Below are 24081 nucleotides of genomic sequence, written 5' to 3'. Positions count from 1 at the left end.
AGCTAATAACTTTTCATATCTGCACTGCCGCACCAAGCATAAATAGGGATATGTAGCCTCAATCATTATAAGCAAAAAATAAATACAACAGGTTAAATAAACAGTATTTGCTGATTTTCTGCCTTAGAGTAGCTAAAAAACAGGTAACTTCCTTAGTTCACCCCTCTCTCCCCTGCAAAGCCTGGTGATAAAGAATAAACAACAAATATTCTTCAACATACTCAGGAGGTCGAGTGTCTGGTCCAAGATCTCGGTGCAAAGAAATCCTGTCACTTGCGAAAGCATTAAAGCAGTGTTTAGCTTCCCCACGTTCCTTTTCCTTTTGCTCTTCAGCACTTAAATTGGTTGTCTTGAATGCTTTACCAGAAGCACCAGGTGCATTTGAATCCTGAGGTGGACGGTCAAGGACAGGCTTCAATTCTGCTGCTGTATAATATCCTTGCAAACAAGGTCTCTCACCAGCATCAATGTTTTGCCTGACAGGTGCTCCTATTTGCATTTTTGGCATTGCATCCTTAATATTGTTTACAGCTTCTAGCATTAAATCCAACATCTTGTTTTTGTTTTTCATGTTTCTTTCCATCCTTGATTCCTCTTTGGAATATTGAACACTTACTTCTCTTTGCATTAAAACCAAAACTATTATAAAGAAAAAAATTACTGCACCAAGCTTCCAGAACTTTTTATGGTAATGTCTTTTAAAGTGTAATTTTACTAGTCGCTTTAGGTGAGCCATTCTGACATTAAAAGCTTGTCACTTGACAACAGTTATTTCTTCTCCTGTTACTTATATTTTTTTATCATAGATTTGCTGAGAAGAAGGTACCTTTAAATGGTAGTACCTATAAACAGAAATGATAGATGGTATTAGTAGCTATTCAGTCCTACAGGCATGGCTCAATTCATTCATTTAACCAACAACTGAACATAAGCTACCAATGTACTCTTATGGTTAATGAGAATACAAAGATATCTTGTCCTCAAGAAAATTACACTTTCGGAAGAAAATAATTGTTACAATTTACTACAATTTATTGGGGTTGCAAAAATATTGATATTCCACTCCATTAAAAAATACATTCTTTTTAAACTCTAATATCCACTATATACTATGTATAAATTAATTTTATAAATATATTTTGAGTTAAAAAAGAATATCTTCACTTGATAACCAAGGAATCAAAGGACCTCATTAAATAAATTACAAAAAAGAGAGCTCCATAAGGAAGCAAGGGTATACTGATAAGTACTATCAGGCATCCATCTAAAATAGTGGCCTTCATTTTATGTAGTTTACCCTCAAACTGTGATCTACTCCAGCTTAATGAACGATAATAGAGCAGTTTCATCAATAACTATCATTCTCCCAGATTTTCCAACTCAATAGTACTTGTGAATCCTGAAGGAACCCCTAAAAACAAGAAAATCAACAGCATTTAATTTGTTGTTATATAACAGCTAGTTTTAATAGCTCACAGAAATACAAGATCTAATAGTAAAAAGAGAATTCATTAGCTTTACTTGAAGTGTCTGTAGGGAGCCTATAGAAGTCATAAAGTTGGCCGGGTGTGGTGGCTCAAACCTGTAATCCCAGCACTTTGGGAGGCCGAGGCGGGTGGATCACGAGGTCAGGAGATTGAGACCATCCTGGCTAACATAGTGAAAGCCTGTCTCTACTAAAAATACAAAAAATTAGCCGGGCGTGTTGGCAGGCGCCTGTAGTCCCAGCTACTCGGGAGGCTGAGGCAGGAGAATGGCATGAACCCGGGAGGCGGAGCTTGCAGTGAGCCAAGATCGCGCCACTGCACTCCAGCATGGGAGACAGAGAAAGACTCCGTCTCAAAAAAAAAAAAAAAAAAAAAAAAAAGAAGTCATAAAGTTAAAAAAGCAGAATTTGGTTTGATAAAATATCGCTTGCAATTGACCCTAAGAACAGGACAGCAAGTTTATTAAACCCTAATATGGGACAACAAGAGCAAAGGAAAAGAAAAATAGTACTTTTCAGGTAATGATTACATACTATGAGCCGTGATAGCCAGTTAAGAAATTTGCAGGGACAAAAGGGAGGGAAAATGCCTGTTCTTCCTAAGGTCTAAACATATTTTAAAGAAAATATCATTTATAGCAATGAAAATTAACTTTTGACACCTTCTTTAACTTCTCTTCCAAAGTTCTCCCTAAATTTAAAATAAGAAAACCAGGTTCTAAGATGGATTCTCTGGCTTTTGGTAGGAAATTTTAAGCTGAATAAACAAAATAGGCAGAACTTAGTGCTATATACTCTTTCTAATTGGAGTGCTCTATATTCTTTTCAGTATGGAGTGGATACTTCTGCTCCAAAAGATAACCCCAATTCTGACATATATTGCTCATAAAAGTGAGATTCCAATCTTTCTGAGGTTTGGTTGCTTTAAGAACTTCAGGTAAAAAATGAAATGACCTCTTAAGGTTTTGAAAAGAATATAAGAAGTTATAGAACCACACTATGACAGTTGTGTAATTAATTATGTGTCAAATGCTGTGCTAGGCTGTGGTTAAGAAATTAAAGATAGCCCTTACCTTCAAGAAGCAGAATTGAAATATAGGAAGCCAGAGGACAGTCACAAAGCAGTGTGATATGTGCTATGACACGAGACTAAGAAAGGTACACAGGCTTGGAACAGTGGCTCATGCCTATAATCCCAACACTTTAGGAAGCTGAGGCCAGAGGATCACTTGAGACCAGGAGTTCGAGACCAGCCTGGGCAGCATAGCGAGACCCCATCCTACAAAAAAATACAAAAATTAGTCAAATGTGGTGGTGCATGCCTGTAGTCCCAGCTACTCAGGTGGCTGAGGTGGGAGGATGGCTTGAGCTCAAGAGGTTAAGGCTGCATTGGGCTATGATTGTGCCACTGCACTCCAGCCTGGGTAGCAGGACAAGACTCTGTCTCAAAAAAAAAAAAAAAAAAAAAAGGGAAAACAATGTAGAAGGTCAGGAGAAATGTTAAGGAAAGTTTCCTAGAGATGACGCTGTTGAGCAAAATCTTGAAATACAAGTACATTTTAGGCAGGGAGACAGGAGGGAAAATAGAGAGGGAATGTCAGATGCAAAACCATAAAAGCAAGAAAAGGCATGGTCAGTCCTTGAGTACAACATAAGTGGAAGGCACAGGGAGAGAATGACAACTGATGTGGCTCGAAGGTCAGTTAAAGATCAGTTCGTAAAAACCCTTGGGCATCTTTCAGTGAATTTGGAAATTACTAATTTTTTCCAAAATAGATGGAATGGAGAGGACTGTTTTTAAGAAAAGACCACAATCAAATTTATGTTTTAGAAAAATCACAAGTTTTTCAACCCCAGTAAAGGTGATGGATATTAATGAGATGAGAGGGGTCAAAGGATGGAGTGGAATGATTTCAAGAGAGTCCAGGAAGTGGAATCAAACAATAGGACTTGGTGAGAGAAAGGGAAGAATGGGAGGTGAATGGTGATATGGTTTGGCTGTGTCCCCACCCAGCTCTCACCTTAAATTATAATAATCCCCATGTGTCAAGGGCAGGGGCAGATGGAGACAATGACTCATGGGGGTGGTTTCCCCCATACTGTTTTTCATGGTCGTGGATAAGTCTCACGAGACCTGATCGTTTTATAAATGAGAGTTCCCCTGCACATGTTCTCTTGCCTGCCATCATGTAAGACGTGCCTTTGCTCTTCTTTCACCTTCTGCCATTATTGTGAGGTCTCCCCAGCCATGTTAAATTGTGAGTCCATTAAACCTCTTTTTCTTTATAAATTATCCAGTCTCTGGTAAGTCTTTATTAGCAGCACGAGAACAAACTAATACAAATGAGTAAAGTGGTAACATTAACAAAGGCAAGAAACACAGGAAGAAGGATAGATTCAGGGTAGGAATTAAGGAGATAATTTGTTCAGTTTTGGACATAGCAAATGTAATATGCTAATGGAAATTCCAAAGTGAGTTTCCAAGAGCAAAAAGATATATGGGACTGGAAATTAGGAAAAAGCTCTGCAGCGGAGACGAAAATTTGAGTCCGTCTTGGAGTAAATGTAATGTAAAACAAAGAGGATAGAGAAATACCTACATTTAAAAGTAGAAAAAAAGAGACTGACTGGAAAGTCCAATTTTTCCAATCCTATGGAGGGGTGGTAAAAAAAAAAAAAAAAAAAAAAAAGACAAATGAAAACACAGATAAATTATCCATGTCAAGTGGAGGTAATTTTACAATCTTATCTCACACTTGAGAGATGTTAAATGTGCAACAGTTGGTTCACCTTTAAAACTTAACTTCATTAGACCTGGCCTAATGGGCTTTAGTGAAAAATGAGAAGAGAACCTTGGCAGAGAGAGTAGTTGTAGTCATGCCTTCAAGATCCTAAGGCTTAGGATTCAGGGCACTTCCAGAATAAAAGGGCAGCAACCTCATCTATGGGGTTCCAGGAAGATAAGAATGGTCAAAATGTTGGGGTCTCATAGGAAAGTGGTTCCCAGTTGACGAACTACAACCTCATCCCCTCTAACTGTATCTTGACAAAAGTAGATATTCATCAACCTGTGTTCACCTCCTTTCTGTTCCTGAGAGGACTATCAAAAATCCCCTTCCCCAGTGCTATCGAGTGACACTCAATTTTTCTGTAGCTAGAAGTAGGCTAAATTAGGAATTTGAGAAGAATTGAGCTGGACTCCCTATTTTGACAGAACATGGAAAAAGAGTTCAGAGAAAGCACAGAATAGGAGGATATGACAGAACTAGATTCTTCTACAGTAGTGATAGTTTTCCCAAAACATTTTATGTCAGAAATCATACTTGTGGATAGGGTGGGAATTGAAAAGAAGGATAGAATTAATGATGCAGATAGAAGATAGTTCTTTTTAGAATAAATCATAAACTAGAGGAATTGTTCATCAGAAGGACAGTAATCCTATCACTGTGAGTGCATGTGTATCTATGTTAAGACCCATTCAATTAGTAGGTTTTAGTTTGGGATGCTTCTGATAAAGGAGTCAAGGAAAGCTCATAAGAGATATGGATAGCATCTTATTCATGGCTGTTTTTCTGGCACTTACCATAATGTTGGTAACATAGTAGGCACCCAGAAAAATTTGTTGACTGGAAAAAGGAAGAAAGAAGACCAAGATTTCATCAGAAACAACAATAAAAACAATACTTAACTTGTGTTAAATGTTGACTAGGTCCCTGGTATTAAATAACATTTAACACATAAGTTTTCATTCTCCCAGCAATATTGTGAAGTCTTCTTCTTCTTTTTTTTTTTTCTTTTCTTTTCTTTTTTTTTTTTTTTGTAGAGATGAGGTCTCCCTATGCTGCCCAGCCAGGCTGATCTTGATCTTGAACTCCCAAACTCAAGGGATCCTCCTGTGTCAGCCTCCCAAAGTGCTGGGATTACAGCCATGAGCTACTGCGCCTAGCCTTTGTTATTCCAATTTTACTGACAGATATGAAGAGTCAAAGAGATTAAGTGGCTTGGCCATGCCAGTTCAGTTTAAGACCAGCATTTTTCTAACTGTGTTCAAACTCAAGTTCAATGTAAAATCCTGAGCTTTTAATTGAAATTATCTAAAATAAAATGTTTAAGAGTCAAGAACCGATATCCTAAATAAAAGGTGATAAGAAAAAAAAACTGAGGAAAAACCATAAAAACTACAAATAGCTTCCTATCATTGGGTAAATTTTACAAATAAATGATTTTTTAAAACTTTTCAAAGCACCTTTTCAGTAATAAAGATTGAAAATAAGGTTGTAGATCTTAAAATGGAAGATTAAGAGGTTGAGAACCTTACAGAGGCAGAGCCTAGAAGTAGGAAGATGATGTTTTGATCTTTTCAGACTATATCTGAAGGGATTAATCTTCTCTTATCAACCCTGATCACTTAAAGATTCCAACATCCATGGGATTTTCATTATGACTTTTCTGTACTTTGCTGTTAATGTGCAATATGAGGCTTCCATTAATGCTGAATGACACTCAACACCAAGCATCTCCATCAGCTGTCTTCAATTCTGGATATACATTAGTGAAAAGCTCTTAAAAAATAAAGTGCCTTAGGCTTCACCTCTGATTTAATTGGTGTGGGGGCAGGGCATATACTCTGCTTTTGTTGTTACTTTAAGCTCTCCAGATAATACTAACAAGCAGCAAGGGTTAAAGAATTACTTGTCTAGATCACAAGACTTTGGGCAAATCAAAGCTAGCATCTGATAAGGGTTGTATCTGTCCAAAGGCAACCATATTACTAATTTCTAATACGCCAAAGACGGGTGTTTCAAAATAGATTCTTGATGTAAATAATAGAAGTTATTTAGACATGGAGATATACAATAAAATCCAAAGCAAGAATGACCCACAGTTTTCCAAAAAGACTCAGGGACTTCTGCTGATATAAATGAGGCACTGAGGTTTTACTGCAAATTATGATTCTGTAAAATCATTTTATAAATATTTTATTCCAATCACAAAAATGGGAAAATTGATACCTGAACAATAAAAGACATAAGCCAAAAGATACACAATAAATGAATGAGTAAAATGAAACCAGGATTTTTAATTCCTTTTTCTGGGAATAATGCCATGTTCCTTGTCAGTACTACCCGCCAAATTGGAAGCCCTATGTAAAAACAGCTCACGAAACAAAACAAATCTCTCCTACAGTCAACTTCCAGTTGGACTCAGAAGTTTGAGAATTGATAAGAAAAAAACCAGCACAACAGCAAACTCAGGATATAACATGTCATATTTGCACATTAGAAATGATTAGCAGATAAAGGGTTTGTTCTTCTTGTACTCTTTCTAAAACCTTTAAACACACCTATCCAAGATGGCTATTTGCTAATTAGCAAAGATCAGATTCACAGAGGAAAAGTCAAAAATCATAAAATAGTTTTTAAAAACTAAAAAAAAAAAAAAAAAAGAAAAATTCAGAGATCTTCTAAATTCTAAATTCTTATGAATTCCTAAGAGTGAAATTCAGAGACCTGGTTTTAAAAAGTTATTAATCTGTAACCTGGTATATATGTAGCCATTGTAAAAAGTCATTAATAAAAATATTCATAAAGTGAAAAGCTAAAGCAATATACACAATTTTAACTGGTTGTGACACTCACTGTGTTAAAATCAATGGATTATTCTCAGGGGTAAAAATATGCTTCCATCTGAAATCTTACAAATTTAAAATAATCTAACTAAAAAGTGGTATCTTCCAGTTATCTGGACTACAGCTTCTCAAACTTTAAAGTGACTATGAATCACCTGGGGATCTTGTTTAAACACAAATTGAGAAGGGAAAATATCAAGGTAAGATCCATCATGATTGTCCCTCTAGGTGGAGAAGCATAGGTTGAAGAAATATTAGTTGTTCATTTAACCTAAAAATTCCAACTGAAGCAATTTTCTGAAGTAGTGGAAAGCAGAACATTATAATTTTACATGAAAGTGACATTTAATGAAATAAGATAGTGGTTCCTCTCACTTCTTGTTTCCATGTTTGTGACAGCAAACCATTACAACTCCAGAGGTTTAAAGTCTGGTTCCTAATTAATTTAATTGCCATGATGTCTAATTTGGTATATAAAACTTCCTTACTAATGAGTTAAAGCATGCTGTAAAGAGTTAGGGGTAACCACACTAAGCAGAAAAAACACAAAATTACATCCCAATATCCTAATATAGATTATAGATTAAGAAAAGTACACTATTGTGAATTATTATAAAACTCATTGGATCTTTGCCACACATTATCTATCACCTGTATTTCCTAACTGAATTCAAAACAAAACAAACAAAAACAAAATTTAAAGACCTTGCCCTGATAATAAACCTTTAAGTGTTTGGGTAGAAGTTTTATTACGTGTCCCTCATCTACTGGTTAAAGTGTTAGGGAACAAAGGAGTGGCAGAAAGTCATTTCTGCTTGCATTTATTGGTGGGTCAAATCTCATGGTGTTTTGCTGCTGTGGTTTGTTAGTTTTGATTATGTTTAAGTTCACGTTTACATCCTTGGCAGCATTTCTTCTGAGCAGGAAGCAGCATGTGGATGTATGACAAGAGACAAACACTGATGCAAAGCAAACTGCATGGAGACAGCCACATTCTGTCTCAGAGGGGGCAGCAGATCTCAGCTAAAGGCAAAGTAGAGTTACTCTGGGTGGCTGGGCAATGCCACCAGTGGAAAACTAAACTACTTGCAATTGTTATAAACTAAGAACAGCTTTCTGAACAAAGATATCTGCAGGTTGTGAGACAAAAAGCTCAGTGACAGAGTTCACCATCAGCAACCGTGAGGCACAGGTTTCATTCAATACTGAGAAGGACAGAGTCAGACATCCAACTTCTCAGCTACCCCTGGTCAGATAGACATCATCGTCATCTCTGAATGTGAAAGGTTGCTGACAGAATCTTGATTTGTGAGCTAGCCAACTCTACCTTGACAGTTTGACACAAACAAGTAATTATGATACTATATTATCTGTCAAGGGAATCACAAACTCAGGGGCCTCAGGGGCTCACATGCTCTTTCCTGCCACATCTGCACCTGTGAATGACTTTTACATTACGTATGAAAGATACGCATTGATTACTTATGGCATACTACGGAGTAGAGGAATTCTGAGGAGTGATTTAGGTGGATCCAGAGATCATTCATGTAACTGGTATTCCCTCCCCACCAGGCAGAGGCACTGCATTTTAAAACATTTGTCCATCTATTTACCTTGTAAACATGGTTGGTGGCTTTTGGATTAGTAAGGAGATAGAAACCACATGCTAATTTGAACAGAGAGAGTTTAATACAATCTGGTATTAAAAGAGGATTGGAGTAACAGGAAATTGCCTAGTGGGAGTTAAGGAGAATTCTAAAGAATACAGGAGTTGTAAATACAGTGTAAGGGGCAACCACTCCCCCTAGGGCTGAAATAAGTGTTCAAGGAAGGGCTCTCCTCTCACCAGGGCTGAGATCCAGAGATGTCCATGGAGATGCCCTAGCTTTGACTACCTGGTAAAAAGTCATAGAAGTACTTCATTCATGGGACTTACCAGAAATCTGCTCCTGAAGTTCCAGGAGAGCCATTCACAGCCGGGGGACAGAACCCTAGAATTAGCTAGGTGCTGAGGAAAACTGCTGGCTGCTGAGGGAATCTGGAATCACAGAGGTTGTCCCCTGCAGGAGTTTAGTGCACTTTCATGTGCCACACAGGCAACAATGGCTCGGGGCTGGCTGCCCGGGACAAAGGTTGGGTAGCTGGCTCCCTAGACACCCAGTCTTGTGGGGCCCTGAGTTGGGCATGTGTGGATCTGAGGAGAGAGTTTGGGGAGCAGTGACTTGGGTGATAGAGCAGGTCCATGGTGTATGTGGCTCAAGGGTACACCACTGCTGCCCAAATCAAGCTCTAAAGAAAGTGCAGTGTGTGTGGGACACCAACTCTAGAAAAAGCTGTGTTCTGTAGATACCTAGTACTGGAGAAAATCGTATTGGGGAGTGAGCAGTGGAGGAAAACTATGCTCAAAAGGAGCTTAGCCAGTTAGCATCACAGAAACCAGAAAGAGAAGCCTCAGCCACTTCAGTGTCCCTCCAGTGCCCTCTACTGACAAGGCTTAACACTGTATGAGCCAGCAAAAAAGAAATTTACAAGGCCCAGCTCCATTATTACAGAGCAGGCTAATACAGTAAATTTGGAACTAAGAGACAGTAAACTGATAAGCAGCAAAGTCTACACTTTTGACTACTCAGCTTCCACATGCACCCTCTCCCACACACTGAAACTCCTGTACAATAACAACACAATTCCATATTTCACCTAACAAAGTCTAACTGTCCTTCTTTATAAGTGAAGAAGTTCTATCTCCTCAAAAATGAGAGACATAGAGTCCTAACAGTTATTGTAGTTATTGCTGTGACTCTGAGTTACTCCTTAAATTCTGTCACAGTCCCACTAAATATTCTGTTACCTAAATTGGAAAGTTTATTTCCAACGGCTTCTATTTAACGTTTTTTAAAATGAAAGTGAGAGAGAAGAAAATTGTTAATATATACAAAAAAACACCTAGATATAAGAGGCAAAGAAAAAATGTGCATTGAACCTAAGAAAGCTGATTGAAAAAATTTTTAAAGAAAAAATATGCAAACCTACGATAATCCTCACTTATCTAATTGGCCTTGAGGCCATAATGAATATCTATGGCTTCTTTCTTACACTAACTACTACTCTGTATTCATCATGCCCTTAAGCATTCTAGGAGTCCACAGATGTTGGTGATGTCAAGGAAGGGCAAATCCATATCTAGAATACTTGTCTATTCTAGTGAGGAGAAGTCTCTGCCCCATCAATGAAGGAAGAAATCCAGTGTAATGAACCTGCCACCCAGAGGCTGGCTGATCCCCACAGGGGCTCAATGTTGGACTCTGCAGATTAGCAACTCAGCAGCAGCACTATCCCAGTCAACTTTACAAAGGGGAAGCCATGTTGCTGAGCCCATGCATACACAGCTCCAGTCTTGCCACCAAGACCCCTGTTTATGGGCCCACGGAGACAGGCACCACTGAGACAGCTGGAGAGAGAGGCTGACTGACATGCAGAATGTGTCATTTTGTCTACTTGATTATTAAGAGCCTCCTCTGCAATGGATGTGTTTTTGTGGGCACTCAGAGGGGATACAAATTTTTTCAAGATCTTTTCATTTTGAAAGGTTCATTCACATACCTCTTCCTCAAACTAACTACCTTGTCACCAATCTTCCAATCCTGTTCCTTCCAACTCTGACCATAAAAACCATTAACAACTACCCATCAACAACCAATATAGATCTGTATTTCTAGGCATGTCTCATTCCCAACATAGCGGACAACCATATTTACTGTTCAAATCTCTGCCTACAAAAAGAATTTTCCTTATCCAGTATTATTCACAGTTACTCATGGGTAGGGCTGTAGTGCTATACAGTCTAATATTGGGCAATACTAGTGTATTGTTCAGATTCATCTGCAAATCAGGTTTGAGGTTTTTTGTTTTTTTCTTCTAACAACTGGACTAAGGGAATCGCTAAGAAGCCAAAGGCATGAGTTGAAGGAGACGAGGCAATGCCATTAGAGTTGCTACCAAAGAAGTCTGAGTCCTTGGTTCATGCAACTTATTTGTACTATCCAGGTCTGCTCTAGTTCTGTCTCATGTACTATTTCCACTCAATGATATATTGCTGTTGTACATCGCCAACCTTATGGCAAGACAGGTAAGATTTTACCCAGATAATGATGGGAAACTTGGTCCACATGAAAACCCGACACTGCATAATTATGCATTCAATATCTACCTAGTAGCAAGTCAGAAACTGTTTATCAAAAAGTAAACAGTTATCTGAAAAAACTATTTATTTCAAAATCCTAGATGTCTGCATTGTGATTCTGCTATTGGCACTTTCTAGAGGCTCCATAGAGCATTCCTCTTTGGCACAGATACTAAGAGAGTCATTGAGTTTGCTAGATCATAAAGCTAAGTGGTAGTATAGCCTGTACTGTTGGGCTTGCTGCAGAGCCTTCTCCTACTTTGATCATCATTAAAAACTGGCAGCCTTATGAGTTACTCTGTAAACAGGTTGAGGTAGCATATTCAAATGTTTTAAATGTTGCCCCCAAATTCAAACGTGACTATTGAGGCTGGGTGCAGTGGCTCATGCCTGTAATTACAGCACTTTGGGAGGCTGAGGTAGGCGAATTGCTTGAGCCCAGGAGTGCAAGACCAGCCTGGGTAATATGGCAAAACCCCATCTCTACAAAAAAGAAAAAAAAAAAAAAAAATACAAAAATTAGCCGGGTGTGGTGGAGCTCACCTATGGTTCCAGTTACTCAAGAGGCTGAGGTGAGAGGATTGCTTGAGCCCCAGAGACGGAGGTTGCAGCGACCCCAGATCCCACCACTGCGTTCCAACCTGGGCAACAGAATGAGACTCCCTCTCAAAAAAGAAAAAAAAAAAAAAGCCGATCGAGCATAGTGGCTACTGAATGCCCAGAAATTTCGCTGAATTTTTGTGGGGATGATTTATCACCCTCTAATTCTTATATGCTCTACAAGGATATCGAAAGTATTTGCAACTTTCTTCTCATCAGAGAAAATCAGCATAATATCATCAATGTAGTGGATCAGTGTGATGGTTTGTGAAATGTTACAGTGACTAAGATTAAGAATTGATCTAGCCCTGAGGCAAGACTGTGAAGCCATATTGTTAGCCCTGCTAGATAAAAACAAATTGTTTTTGGTGGTCCTTGTAAATTGGCAGTCAATAGCTACATACCAAATGCCAGGGGCTATGTGGTTTGATAAAGATATTACATCTGGGTCAGCAACTACATTTGGAGTCACCCAATAATTAAGTTTAGGGTAGTCTACAGCCATTCTCTAAGATCCATTTAACTTCTGCCCAGGCAAAATAAGTGAGCTAAATGGGGATGTGATAGACATCACAAGCCTTATTTCAAATCTTTGATAGTGACATCAATCTTAACAGTTTCCTCAGGGATGTGTTATCACTTCTGATTTACTATCTTTGAAGAAAGGGGAAATTCTAAAGTCTTCTACTTAGCTCTCCTATCACATGGTCCTCCCTCTATGGGTTAGCAGGGGTGTCCAATCTTTTGGTTTCCCTAGGCCATATTAGAAGAAGAAGGATTGTCTTGGGCCACACATAAAACACACTAACACTTGCGATAGCTGATGAGCTGGGGGAAAAAAAAGAATTACAAAAAAAAATCTCATAATGTTTTAAGACAGTTTACAAATTTGCGTTGGGCCACGTTCAAAGCCATCCAGGGTCACGTGTGGCCCATGGGCCACAGGTTAAACAAACTTGGTTTAGAGAGTCAATATGGAGATTCTGCCAGTTACCCAGTATGTCTATTCCAATTATTCATTAAAGAACTGGGGAAATAAGCACAGGCTAGATCTGCTGACCCCCTGGACCCACTATGAGTACAATGAAGCTAAGACTCCATTTGTTACCTGAGCACTGTAAGTCTCCAATTTGAACAGTTGGCCACAATATTTTTGGGTACCCCTAGGAATTAGTATGAAAGGTCTGATTATTTCCTTTTCCCCAAAGCATAGTCTCTGGTAAATGGCTGCAGGTCCCTTTGGGGAAAAGCTCTGGGAGTGTGAATTGACTTAGGTCTGAAAACTGAGTGAGATGCTGTGACTCTTGACTGTAGCAACTAAAGTTAACTTTTTTGCTACCAGAGCTAGAGATTTTCCTATTATACAGATGAAGGGATGCTATAGTACTGCTTACGTATTTCATTCATTAGCTACCACTAGGCATATACCAAATACATTATCTCCGCGGTCAAAAACATCTGCAAGCCAATGTTTTCTGATACCTCTATGTCCCAGCTTTTCATTGTGGGAGATGTATATACTTTGTATTTGGTATATAAGGGCTTACCGCCACTTGGCTTTTACTACTATGGAATTTCATCATCTTCAGTAAAATCAGAGAGCCAATTTCAACAGTCTACAAAGGAGAGCAGCCACAGATTTTTTCATGGACGCAGGGAATCCCTTCACTAATATACTTCTTAATACTTTAGTGAAAGGAGTGTCTACTGGGCCTTTTCATGGCATGTATTCGGAGGATGGGCAGGTTGCATTCAATTAATTTGATCAAACATTCCTTTTTCGAAGGAGTCCAAACACACACAAGCAGTAGGCAATTTCTCTCCATTCATTCTTCCTTTGAGGCCCCAAGAATATTAAGGAATAGGGAGTGAAGGAACAAAGAAGATTGCTTGCTCAATTGTTACCATTTTGCATTCACCTTTCTACAGGTTTACCAACGCTGATGTGATGGATACTTCTCCTCCATCTCTCAGCTTCCATTACCCTCTAGAAAAAGTGTCGACAAACTTTTTGTAAAGGACTAGATAACAATTTTTTTTTTGCTTTGCTGGCCATATGGTCTCTACTGCAATTATTCAATTCTGTTGTAGTACAAAAAAGACAATTTGTAAATGAATGATCATAGCTGCATTCAAATTAAACTTTGTTTTCAAAAACAGGTAGTGGATCAAATTTGGTCTAAGAACTATAGTTTGCTAACCCCTGCTCTAGAAATTCTAAAAGACTTCAAATTCTAAAAGACTTCAAACAACTGCAACTACTAACACATTTTTAAGAATTAAATAAAACAGAAAGGAAAATATGTGAAGGTAGAATAAAGAGTTTTAGACATGCAGTATCTCACATTCCTTAATTCCATGCACCATTTTTCAGGAAGCTAGTGGTGGATATGTGTTTCATCCAAATGAAGGTGTGAATAAAAAAACAAAAGTCATAGTATCTAAGGAACAGAGGCTCTATCAGAGATGTCAGCAAAAAGAAATTCCAAACAACCACCATGGAACAGGCCTAGAGAGCAACAGTCCAAACGGGGACAAGAGGACAGATTGCTCCAGTAAGGGACCAATAAATCTGTTATGTTAGACTATATGGAAAACCAAGCTGAAAAGATGTTAGAGTACATAGAAATTGTACTCCAATAGATATATGGAAACACTAAGCCAAGTGTTTTCTTAAATGAGATCATTATTACTTCTAGGATTAAAAAAAATATTTTACAAGTAAGGAATCCTACTCATAATATGCTTGCTTGACTCAGTAGTAAACAATATCTATGTAGTCACAGTAAATAAATACTAAAATGCAAACAAACAATGTGAGAATTATATTAGGAGGTCAAGTAGGGAAAGTAGAGGTGGCTGTGTATGAAAGAGCTAAATATTTATCTATCATAATGGGAAGTCAGTAGATATTGCCAAATATTGATACATTAAGAAACAGCAGAATAAGCATATTATTTGAAAAGGTAAGAGCCAGAAGAAACATTTAAATAAATGAAAGTAGTTGCTTTTAGGCAACAGGACTGGGAAGATGAGAAAGGAGGGGCAGAGTTGACTGGATTTTTATTGTTGTTGGAAGTCTTTTAATAACCCTATTTTATTTTATTTACATGTAAGTAGGATAAATGTACAGTCATGTCCTGGTATCTGCAGGAGACTAGTTCCATAATCCCCGTGGATACCAGCATCTGCAGATGTTCAAGTCACTTTTATAAAATGATGTAGTATTTGGATTTAACCTATGCACATCATCCCAATTATATTAAATCATCTCTAGATTACTTATAATGCCTAATTCAATGTAAATATTGTGTAAATAGTTGTTATACTGTGCTTTTTTATATTATTTTTTATTACTACATTACTTTTTTCCTGAATATTTTCAATCTAAGGTTGTTTGAATTTATGGACACAGAACTCATGGAAACAGAAGGCGAACTGTGTAGGATTTGGAATTGTACTGCTTGGACTTGAGTGAGTCTTAGCTCTAATCTTTCACTAACCTTGTAAATAGAGGCAAACTACTTAATCTCTCAATTTCCCTATCTTTAAAATAGGGAGGAAAATAGCATGCACCTCATAGGGTTGCTTTGAAGACTAAACAAGTAAACTCATGTAAATTGCTTAAAATATGCCTGCCATGTAAGTGTTCAATAGTAAATAAGGACCAGTACTTATTATGAGAATAAATATAAACTATTATTACTTGATAAAAATATAAAGGCATTAATAACTAAAATCTATTTTTAAAAATATGGGTCATATATTAATGTCTGTTTTTGTTTTTATAAGTTAATGCTCCCAGGTACTAAATAGGACTTTATTTCTTTAGGCTACAGTCTTCACTCTAAACCATAGTTAGGGGGAAGGATGTGGTGAGACTGTTGAAAAATTCCAAGTTACAGTTAGTGATGAAAAAGTGGGAGCTCACACTGGAATTTGAAGACTGCATGTTAAGTAGTTAGGCCAAAAGGGGAGGGAAGAGCCTTCCAGGCCAGGAAGACCACTTGCAAAGACCTAGAGGCAGAAGGAACAGAGCAATATAAAGATTGGTGGAGCTGGAGCAATGATGAGTGTGCTATATGTTTGATGGGAGCCAAATCATGCCAGGCCTTTGGGCATGTTAAGGAGTTTGCCTTATCTTAAGGGCCATGAAGGGCTTTATGCAGGGTATAACATAACCACATATTTTGAAAAGATCACTCTGGGTGCAGGGTGAGGAACCAACAAGCAAGAAGCCAGAATGAGCTCAGATAGACAAACAGGGAGGCCATGGCAAAAGTCCAGGCAAGAGATGATGACAGAGATAGGAATGAATAAAAGTAGATGGATTTGAGGAACATTTAGAAGGTAAAACTTACAGAACTTGGCATAGGACTAGCCAGAAAGAGATGAAAGGAGGACTGCTAATTCCAAGAAATCTTTTGCCTCATTTTATTTTTGTTTTTCTTTGTTTGGGAGAGGGTTTTGGTCTAGTCTAACTCAATTATATTTTTTAAGTAAAAGCTGCTCCCTTTAAGCTCCTCAACAATAATAATATACTCAATTGTGGAATATGTATAAGCAAAAGCTGCAAGACATTTCAATTACAAAGTTAACTTTTCACTTTTAAATGATAAAACCCCGAGATCTTGGAACAGAACCAAAAGGCCCCAAAATAAAATAGAATTCAAAGTAATAAGATGGAAGTAACAGCAATCCAAATTAAATGGACTAAGTCAGTGAAACAAGTTCACTACTCCCCAGTTTCTTTGGTTACTTCCCATTAAAAAGGCAGATTGGGCCAGACGCAGTGGCTCACACCTAATAATCCCAGCACTTTGGGAGGCCGAGGAGGGAGATTCACCAGGTCAGGAGATCAAGACCAACCCGGCTAACACGGTGAAACCCCGGCTCTATTAATAATACAACAAAATTAGCCAGGCACCTGTCGTCCCGGCTACTTGGGAGGCTGAGGCAGGAGAATGGCATGAACCTAGGAGACGGAGCTTGCAGTGACCCGAGATCACACCACTGCACTCCAGCCTGGGCAATAGAGCGAGACACCATCTAAAAAAAAAAAGGCAGATTGACTTATATTGCCTGCCGATGCCTCTCCCCTTTCTGTGACACTTCTACTCCAAAATTTTTATTCTACAAAAAGCTTAATGGAAAGAGAAATTTTGCATGTTTTGCAAATAGTCCAAAAGGGGTGTGTGTGTGTGTGTATACACAGACAAGAGCAAAAGCAGACTATATTTATATCGTGTCAAGCAAATAATAGAAGTATACACAGGACACCTCACCCTGCTCAGGTATATGTGGAGGTGTGGGTGAGGGGACACAGTTTCCCAAATGAGGCAAGACCTTCATTTGAGTTTTAAGAGCCATTAAGAGCTATAGATAGAGGTAAAGGTAGAAGGAAAGGCACTCTCTGCAGTGGGAAGTGCAAAAGAAAAGCACACAAGAAAAAAAAAAAACAAGAACTCTGTTCCTGGGAAATGAAATTTGAGCTTATGGAGTATCAATCCAGAGTTAAGCAAGTGTCAGATCCCATGGGACCATTTTAAGGACTGTGGGTTCTATCCTGTAAGCAACAGAAAATTGTTGAAGGATTTTAAGTGAGAGAGAGAATTTACATTTCTAAAAAGATCATCCTCATCCTCCAGATGATGGACTTGAGGATGACAACACTATCTCTTGAGATACCAGGTAGGAGGCAGCTATGATACCTTAGTTAAGAGATGTTAAGTTAAGACCCTAAACTAGAGCAGTAGAAGTGAAAGAAGAATTTATGGCTGGGAGAAAGGTATAAAATGTTAAGTGGATTCAGTGTTCTAATGGTTGTTGTCTTAGTTCATGCTATAACAAAATACCTTAGACTGGGTAATTTAAACAACACAAATATACCACTCACAGCCGGAAAGCTGGGAAGTCCAAGATCAAGCTGCTGGCAGATTCAGTCTCTGGCGAGGGCACATCCCTCATAGATGGCCTCCTATGTATCCTCACATGGAGGAAGGGCAAAAGGCTAACAAGCCTTCTCAGTTCTATTCCATAAGGACGTTATCTTTTACAAAAACACACGAGGCCAAGGCCCTCATGACCTAACCACCTCCCAAAGACCCTACTCCTAATACCAACACATTGGATTTGATTTCAACATATGAATTTTGGAAAAACACAAACATTCAGACCATAGCAGTTGTAGAGGCTAAGAAAAAGAGTTTGAAATTACCTCTGGATTTGTGGTATGGCACCTGGATGGTGGTACACATCTATGATTCACTCCCTCAAATCTCTGCAGCAAAATGTGTTTCAAAATTTAGGATTTGACGGCCTGTAGTATCAGCTACTTGGAAGGTTGACACAGAAGGATCACTTGAGTCCAGGAGTTCAAGATCAGCCTGGGCAACACAGTGAGACCTTGTCTCATAAAAAAAAAAAAAAAAAAAAAAAAAAAAATCAGAATTTTTGGATGTTAGAAAGGTGATATGGTTTACATACTCAATGTAAGAGTGTACCCCAGCAGGGCCTGGGCAGTATTATGTAATCAAACAGCACTATTTCTGCAGCTAGACATAATCCACTAAGTTGGATACACAATCACAATAGCCTCCTGACAGTTCACTCAGGCTTTGCTCCAACTGAGTTCAAGTTTTGCTAACAAATGAGTTAAATTTTGTTTTGCTTTGTTTTCAGAGGCTGATTTTTGAATTATAGATAAGAAATGGTACAATGTACTACTATCTATAGATAGAATACAGAAAGTGAGCAGGTTGTTTGTTCATTTGTTTGTTTTTTGATGAGATGAAGGTTCTGGTTTGAACATATATAATCTCCAGTGATGAAGAAATGTTAGAGATGTCCAATAGGCAATCATATAGAAAAGAAAATTAGTTTGGACAGTTTGAAACTGAAACAATTATAGGGAAAAGGTGTACTTGGGGGAATATTCTCTCTTTAGTGCCAAAAATAAGAGCCCAGCTCTGAGAATGACCCAACGAAGTGTCATACAATTGTCAGTAGTCTCTAATGACCTAGAATTCAGAGTCCTACTTGTCTTTGCTTTGCAATAAGTGAATGTACTTTTGTCTCTTGCCACTGCTGGAATTGATTTGAATTCAGTTTTCCCCCTGAGTGAACATGAGTTGTGTTAAATTTCACCCAAATTGCATAGTATGAATTATTTTGATACTAACAAAATGCATAATTGAACAGGTAATTGAAAATACCTTCCTTTTCAATAGGATTTTGTATCTATAAAGTATCTATCATTCCAAACATATTTTTACACTTGATGGACTAGAGAACTGAATACATGTGAAGATGATTCAGGCACTGATCATTTCTAAAATCCTAAATATGATAATATTTTCCTTAGGAGAAATATTTCACCCACCAAGAATGCAAAGGCAGGTTAAAATTGAAAGTGTCTACGGAAGGCTTAGTTATCCAATCAGAGCTTCCAAGACTACATTCCTACAAATCATTTAGGGATCTATTTTAATCTCTCAATGTAGTCTTTTGGTGGAGAGGAGGAGTATAATTCCTATAATTTGTCTCTTACACTTGTTTCATAGTAAAAAAGAAAAGCATTAAATATTAACAGAATATAAACCAAATAATAAACTGGCTATGTTTTCTCTAATAAATTTTCAGACTCCACCCAGAACTCTAACTCAGTCATAAAACTTTAAGAGTTTAGAATAGAGCTGGACAGAATGTTTCTCCTCAAAATTTCACTGAATTCTTATCATCAAAATCCCCTCAGAAAAAAATATTTCTAGTTTTTCCTGTTCCCAAATACACTACAGCATGATGAGAACCCATTTAACACAAAATATGTATAATGAACAAGGTTTCATACAGTTCTTAAGATTTGAAAGATTTAATCTAGCACCAAGGCCCTGGAGCCTCAAGCCCTAAAATACATGTTTAATTAGGATTACAGTAAAGTTTTTAAGAAATAATTTATTTTCTTTCACGTGAGTGGGTGTGTACGTGTGTGTGTGTGTGTGTGTGTGTGTGTGTATGCATGTATGAGACAGAGAAAAAAAGCTGGTAGAAAAAATCAGCCTTTAAAAAAACAAAAATTCAACAGAATAGTGCTATTTTCACATTGTGGGCTCCAGCACTTCCGTGGTCATAAAGCAGTCTAATTGTTTAGACCAATATTTTTAAAAATAAAATAATAAAGAACATCCATGTTGTAAGGTTAAGCACTGTTTTATATTAATAAAACTTGTTTCATTTATATACACTCACACTGGAATTTACAGAGTTGAGGCAGAGAATAAATTAGTTATTGAGGATTGCAGTAAAAGGAAAAAAAAGTTTAAAGAAACTTAGTGTTAAGGAAGTGTGCTTGAAACCAAAAATCTGGAGTGTTGCAAATGGATGAAAGGCACTGGGTAGCTGCCTCATAAAATATATTTTAAGCCAATATAATAAAAAGATCAGAAGACTAAATAATGTTATCCACATTGACTTAAAAAATTAACTGTGGCTTGGAAATACCAAGAAGGAACTAAAAATCTCAACTGACATGGCATCATCAATATGCATGTTATTCCACAATGAGAGGAGCATGATGCCTTCACTGGGTAGTCTCCATGAAGTCAGGCATCATTTGGACAAGTAGAAATGAGGGTAAATCAGAGCTGAAGAAAGAGCAATGGACTATTCTGTAACTACAAAGGCCTTACAAATTATATGAAAGAAAAAAGATAAACATCTTATGATAAGTGAGGATGTGGGTGGTGAAAAGTTAAGATACAGGAGTCATGAGTCAAGCCACTGGAATGATCATGCCATCTCTGAGTGAAATGAAGTTAGAACACCTCTCTTGACTTCAATTTTTCACAAATGGATGGTTTGACTATTGAATCTCCAAACTGAGAAAGGGATCCTGAGAATGCCAGGGCTGGAAGATACTCCTGATTGTTTTTAAGGCTTTGTTATCTTAATCTAAGAAAATATTATTTTTCCTATTTAACAGATAGATTGTCACACCGTTACTCAGCTAATGAAAACATGTTACATTTCTCACTAGAAGTTAAGAGGAAAGACAGTCTGAAAACGTCTGCCCAGTAAGTAATGAAGACTAATATTCAAAATTCAGGGAACAACTCCTATATCTCATATTTAAACAGTATTTAGCACATTTATTTCTCTGTATGGAGACAAGATTAAGAGGTCAGGTGAGAGTCTTTTAAGAAATGTAGAAAAGTCATGGTTGAATTAATAATTATGTCATGTTATGCTGTGGTTGGCTTTTAGATTTCCATCTAACCTTAAAAAGAAGAAGAAAAAAAAAAACCACTATATGTTGCATAAGGCATTTTAAGTAAAACGTGCAATTTAAAATATATTTTTAAAATGTGTGGAGATAGAACAAAACAAATCTAGTGGAATTGTTATTATTATCAGAAACTTCTACGTAAAAATGTTGGCTAAAGCAATATATAAAGAAAGATTCTTGGTACAAATTGCTTGGAAAGTAACATGTGCGCTAGACTTCAGATATTAAAAGTTAAATTAAAAAAAAGAATCTAATGGCAGGGTGTGACTTTAACCTCATGGATTTTAGCCACAAACGCAAAGAAAAATATATACAATAAAAGAAGCAACAGATTTTCCCACAAGCAGAGATTTTCTAATTAAAATGCTGTCACTTTAATATTTTTTAGCTATAGAATTTGACTGTAAATGTCTTCATTATGTAGTGCAACTTCTATAGCAAGTTATGTTAACGTTTTCAAGAATCGGAAATGTTGGTAACTCGATGGGGTTCTTAAAACAGAAATAGCTTCTTTGATGAGTTGGAAAGAGAAGGAAATAAAAGTCTAAGGTAAGCGCCAGTTTCACCCTCAATTCTTAGGCTTCAGAAAAGCCTAATTAGGCAGGGAAAGGAATTTGGGCCTGGCACACCCAAGCTTAGACGTGGCAGGATCCTGAAACAATGTTTTTTTGAACCTTTGATTCATATGCCACAGGCAAACCATAGCCGCGATATACAAGTCCTTAAGTCAACAGGTCCTCTAACGAGATGGTGAGTGGTTGGTGCGTGGCAGTTGGATTTCTTCCCGCCACGGAAGAAAAGAACTCTTCTCCATTGATCAGGAAAGTGGGTCCAACTCTGGCTTGGAGAGCGCACCCGGAAAAGTGCAGAGTCGAAACAGAGAGAGAGGGCTGTCTGCGTCCCGGCCACAGAGCCCCTTCCAAACCACTCGGAAACCGTTTAAATGGCTTGGCGACCGCGGTTTGCAGCCTAGAACTGTTTGGGGTCCCCGGCTGGGAAAGTTGCCTGGCAAAGCCATGCCCTTCGCTGTCGCGGGATGTCCTCTCGGGCAGAGAGGCTGGAGGAGACAGGCAACCTGCTAGCCAGAGTGGAAGTGCGCCCGCCTCCGGCCGGGCCCTTCCTCTCAGGGTCCCCACGCTGCGACCCTCCCAAGGGCAAGTCCGGGGCCACCAGGTCTTTGGTCTCGGTCCAGCTCCTCAGGGGCCGCCCCATAGGGACTGGCGGGGGCACCGTGGGCGAGAGGGTGTGACTGGGCTCCCCCCCGGGGCGCCACTTGCCCCCTGGCCCAGGGCGCCCCTTTCGGGGTCTCTCCAGGGGCAACCGAAACACTGCTCTCGAGACCGTCTCCAACCGACCATCTGGACTGTAGCCCTGTCCCCAACACGTGAACCCCTGGGGCCGTCCTCCCGCCTGCTCTAACGCAGCCCAGGGGTACCGCGTCTCCCTCCGCCTGTCGCCAGCTTACCTGGCGGTGGGCAGGGCAGAGTGGCGGGAAGCGGCGGCCAGGCAGGCGCTGGACGTGGGCTGGGCGCCAGGTGCAGGTGGCGGCGGCTGGGACTCCGGTTGCGGTCGCTACAGTCGCGGCTCAGTAGAGCTCCTCCTCCGCCGCCGCCGCCTGCCTTCCCGCTGGGCCTCCCGCGTTGCCTGGAGAGGCAGAACCGAGGCTCGGCTTCCACTTGGAGTCTCCCAGGTGAGCTCCAGCCTGCGACGTCGACAGGGGCGAGGCCCCGCTCCCGCGCCTGCGCGCCAGCCTCCGGCCCCGCCCCAGCCCTACCTGAGCGCTCCAGGTGAGAACCTTGGACCGCGCACGCAGGGTGGGGGCGCCGTCCCGGCCAAGCCTGGCTGTCGCGCGGCTTCTCTCTGAGCGGTCGGCGAGGCTGCTGCTCCGCGCAAGTTGTGGCTCCCGGCCCATCTACATTGGAGGAATCCTGCACTGGCCTGGTGACAAGAGATCACCTTGTAGCCAGAACACAGTCGGCTGGGTCCTTGGGGAACCAGAAGTTCTAGATTTCCCCCACACGGTTCCTCCCTTCCTCTTCGGTTCGCCAAAATGAAGGGGTGCGCTGCCTCCGAGGACCACTTCGGGAGGGCAGCAACTGCTGGCTCATGTGGTTTCCTCGGGCAGGGTTCAGCAGCTTCTGTCACCAGTTAGGTTTCGTGAGCTTCCTTCCCGTGTAGTCTTGATTTCATCACTTGACTCACTTCAGCGCAGCTAGTGGTTTCCGTTTCTGTACGCGGGCGCTCTGGTAGGGGCGCCTCACGTCCAAAGGAGGAGTCTTCTTCCAAAGAAGAGCCTTTGGTATTTGGCAGAGCCTCGCCAATTTGGGGCGCACCTCCCCTTCCTGGGATGCTCTCAGAAGGCAAACCAATTCCCAGAGGAGAGGGAAAAACAGCCACAACAGAGAGAACCTTTGCTGTCCCTGTTTGGAAAGAGATTGGGATTTCCTGGAGAGGGCTTGCTTCTACTGTAGGTTTGTTTAAAAGCTCAACATCTATTCTGGAAGGGAACAACGCAGACTCCAGGAAGATGGTGGGTTTTGCTGTTTTTAAGACAAAAAAATTGTTAAACAGTATTTGTTCCATTTATGACACAACTTTCTGTTTCAGCCTTCCTTCTGCTGCTGTAACAAACATTGGCACACCCAAAACCAGGACTTAAAATGGCCTTTATACCTTTCTACGAACTCATTTCTTTGGCCCTATCCCAAAGATATCTAGGGATATAAATAGAAAACTAGCTAAAAACTTTTTGGTGTCGTGTTTAATCACATGGTGGCAGGTTTTACTATGAAGTTTAGTTGTGGCCTTCCTCCTACATTTTGACATGCTCTTATGGTGCTTATTTACTGTTTTATTAGTGCTATGCATGACCTAAAAATAAGGTTTAAAATACAGGTTAGTAT

General features: G+C 39.4%; 2 protein-coding genes across 3 annotated transcripts in view; both read right to left on the bottom strand.

Moving 5' to 3' along the window:
* Nucleotides 1–22774, bottom strand: part of GALNT3 (polypeptide N-acetylgalactosaminyltransferase 3) — a 45544-nt gene extending 22770 nt beyond the window's left edge. Inside the window, exons 1-2 of one of the 2 annotated variants that reach the window (XM_055291922.1) lie at nt 22644–22774; nt 222–842 (exon numbers count right to left, since the gene is read on the bottom strand). In XM_055291922.1, coding sequence (XP_055147897.1) covers nt 222–736 — 515 coding nt within the window. In that variant the 5' untranslated portion in view covers nt 737–842; nt 22644–22774. Of the gene's footprint in view, nt 1–221; nt 843–5069; nt 5113–22643 lie in introns of those variants that run through there. The other variant, XM_055291921.1, reaches the window with a different exon arrangement.
* A 250-nt stretch (nt 22775–23024) lies between these two features.
* LOC129489408 (uncharacterized) overlaps nt 23025–24081 on the bottom strand; it is a 45776-nt gene continuing 44719 nt past the window's right edge. Inside the window, exon 7 of the mRNA XM_055291924.2 lies at nt 23025–23718. Within this exon, the coding sequence (XP_055147899.2) occupies nt 23327–23718 (392 nt within the window). The 3' untranslated portion in view covers nt 23025–23326. The remainder of the gene's footprint in view (nt 23719–24081) is intronic.

This window comes from Symphalangus syndactylus, chromosome 9 (genome assembly GCF_028878055.3).
Source record: "Symphalangus syndactylus isolate Jambi chromosome 9, NHGRI_mSymSyn1-v2.1_pri, whole genome shotgun sequence".
In the NCBI taxonomy this organism is placed as follows: domain Eukaryota; kingdom Metazoa; phylum Chordata; class Mammalia; order Primates; family Hylobatidae; genus Symphalangus; species Symphalangus syndactylus.
This window is presented reverse-complemented; position numbering and strand designations above follow the sequence as displayed.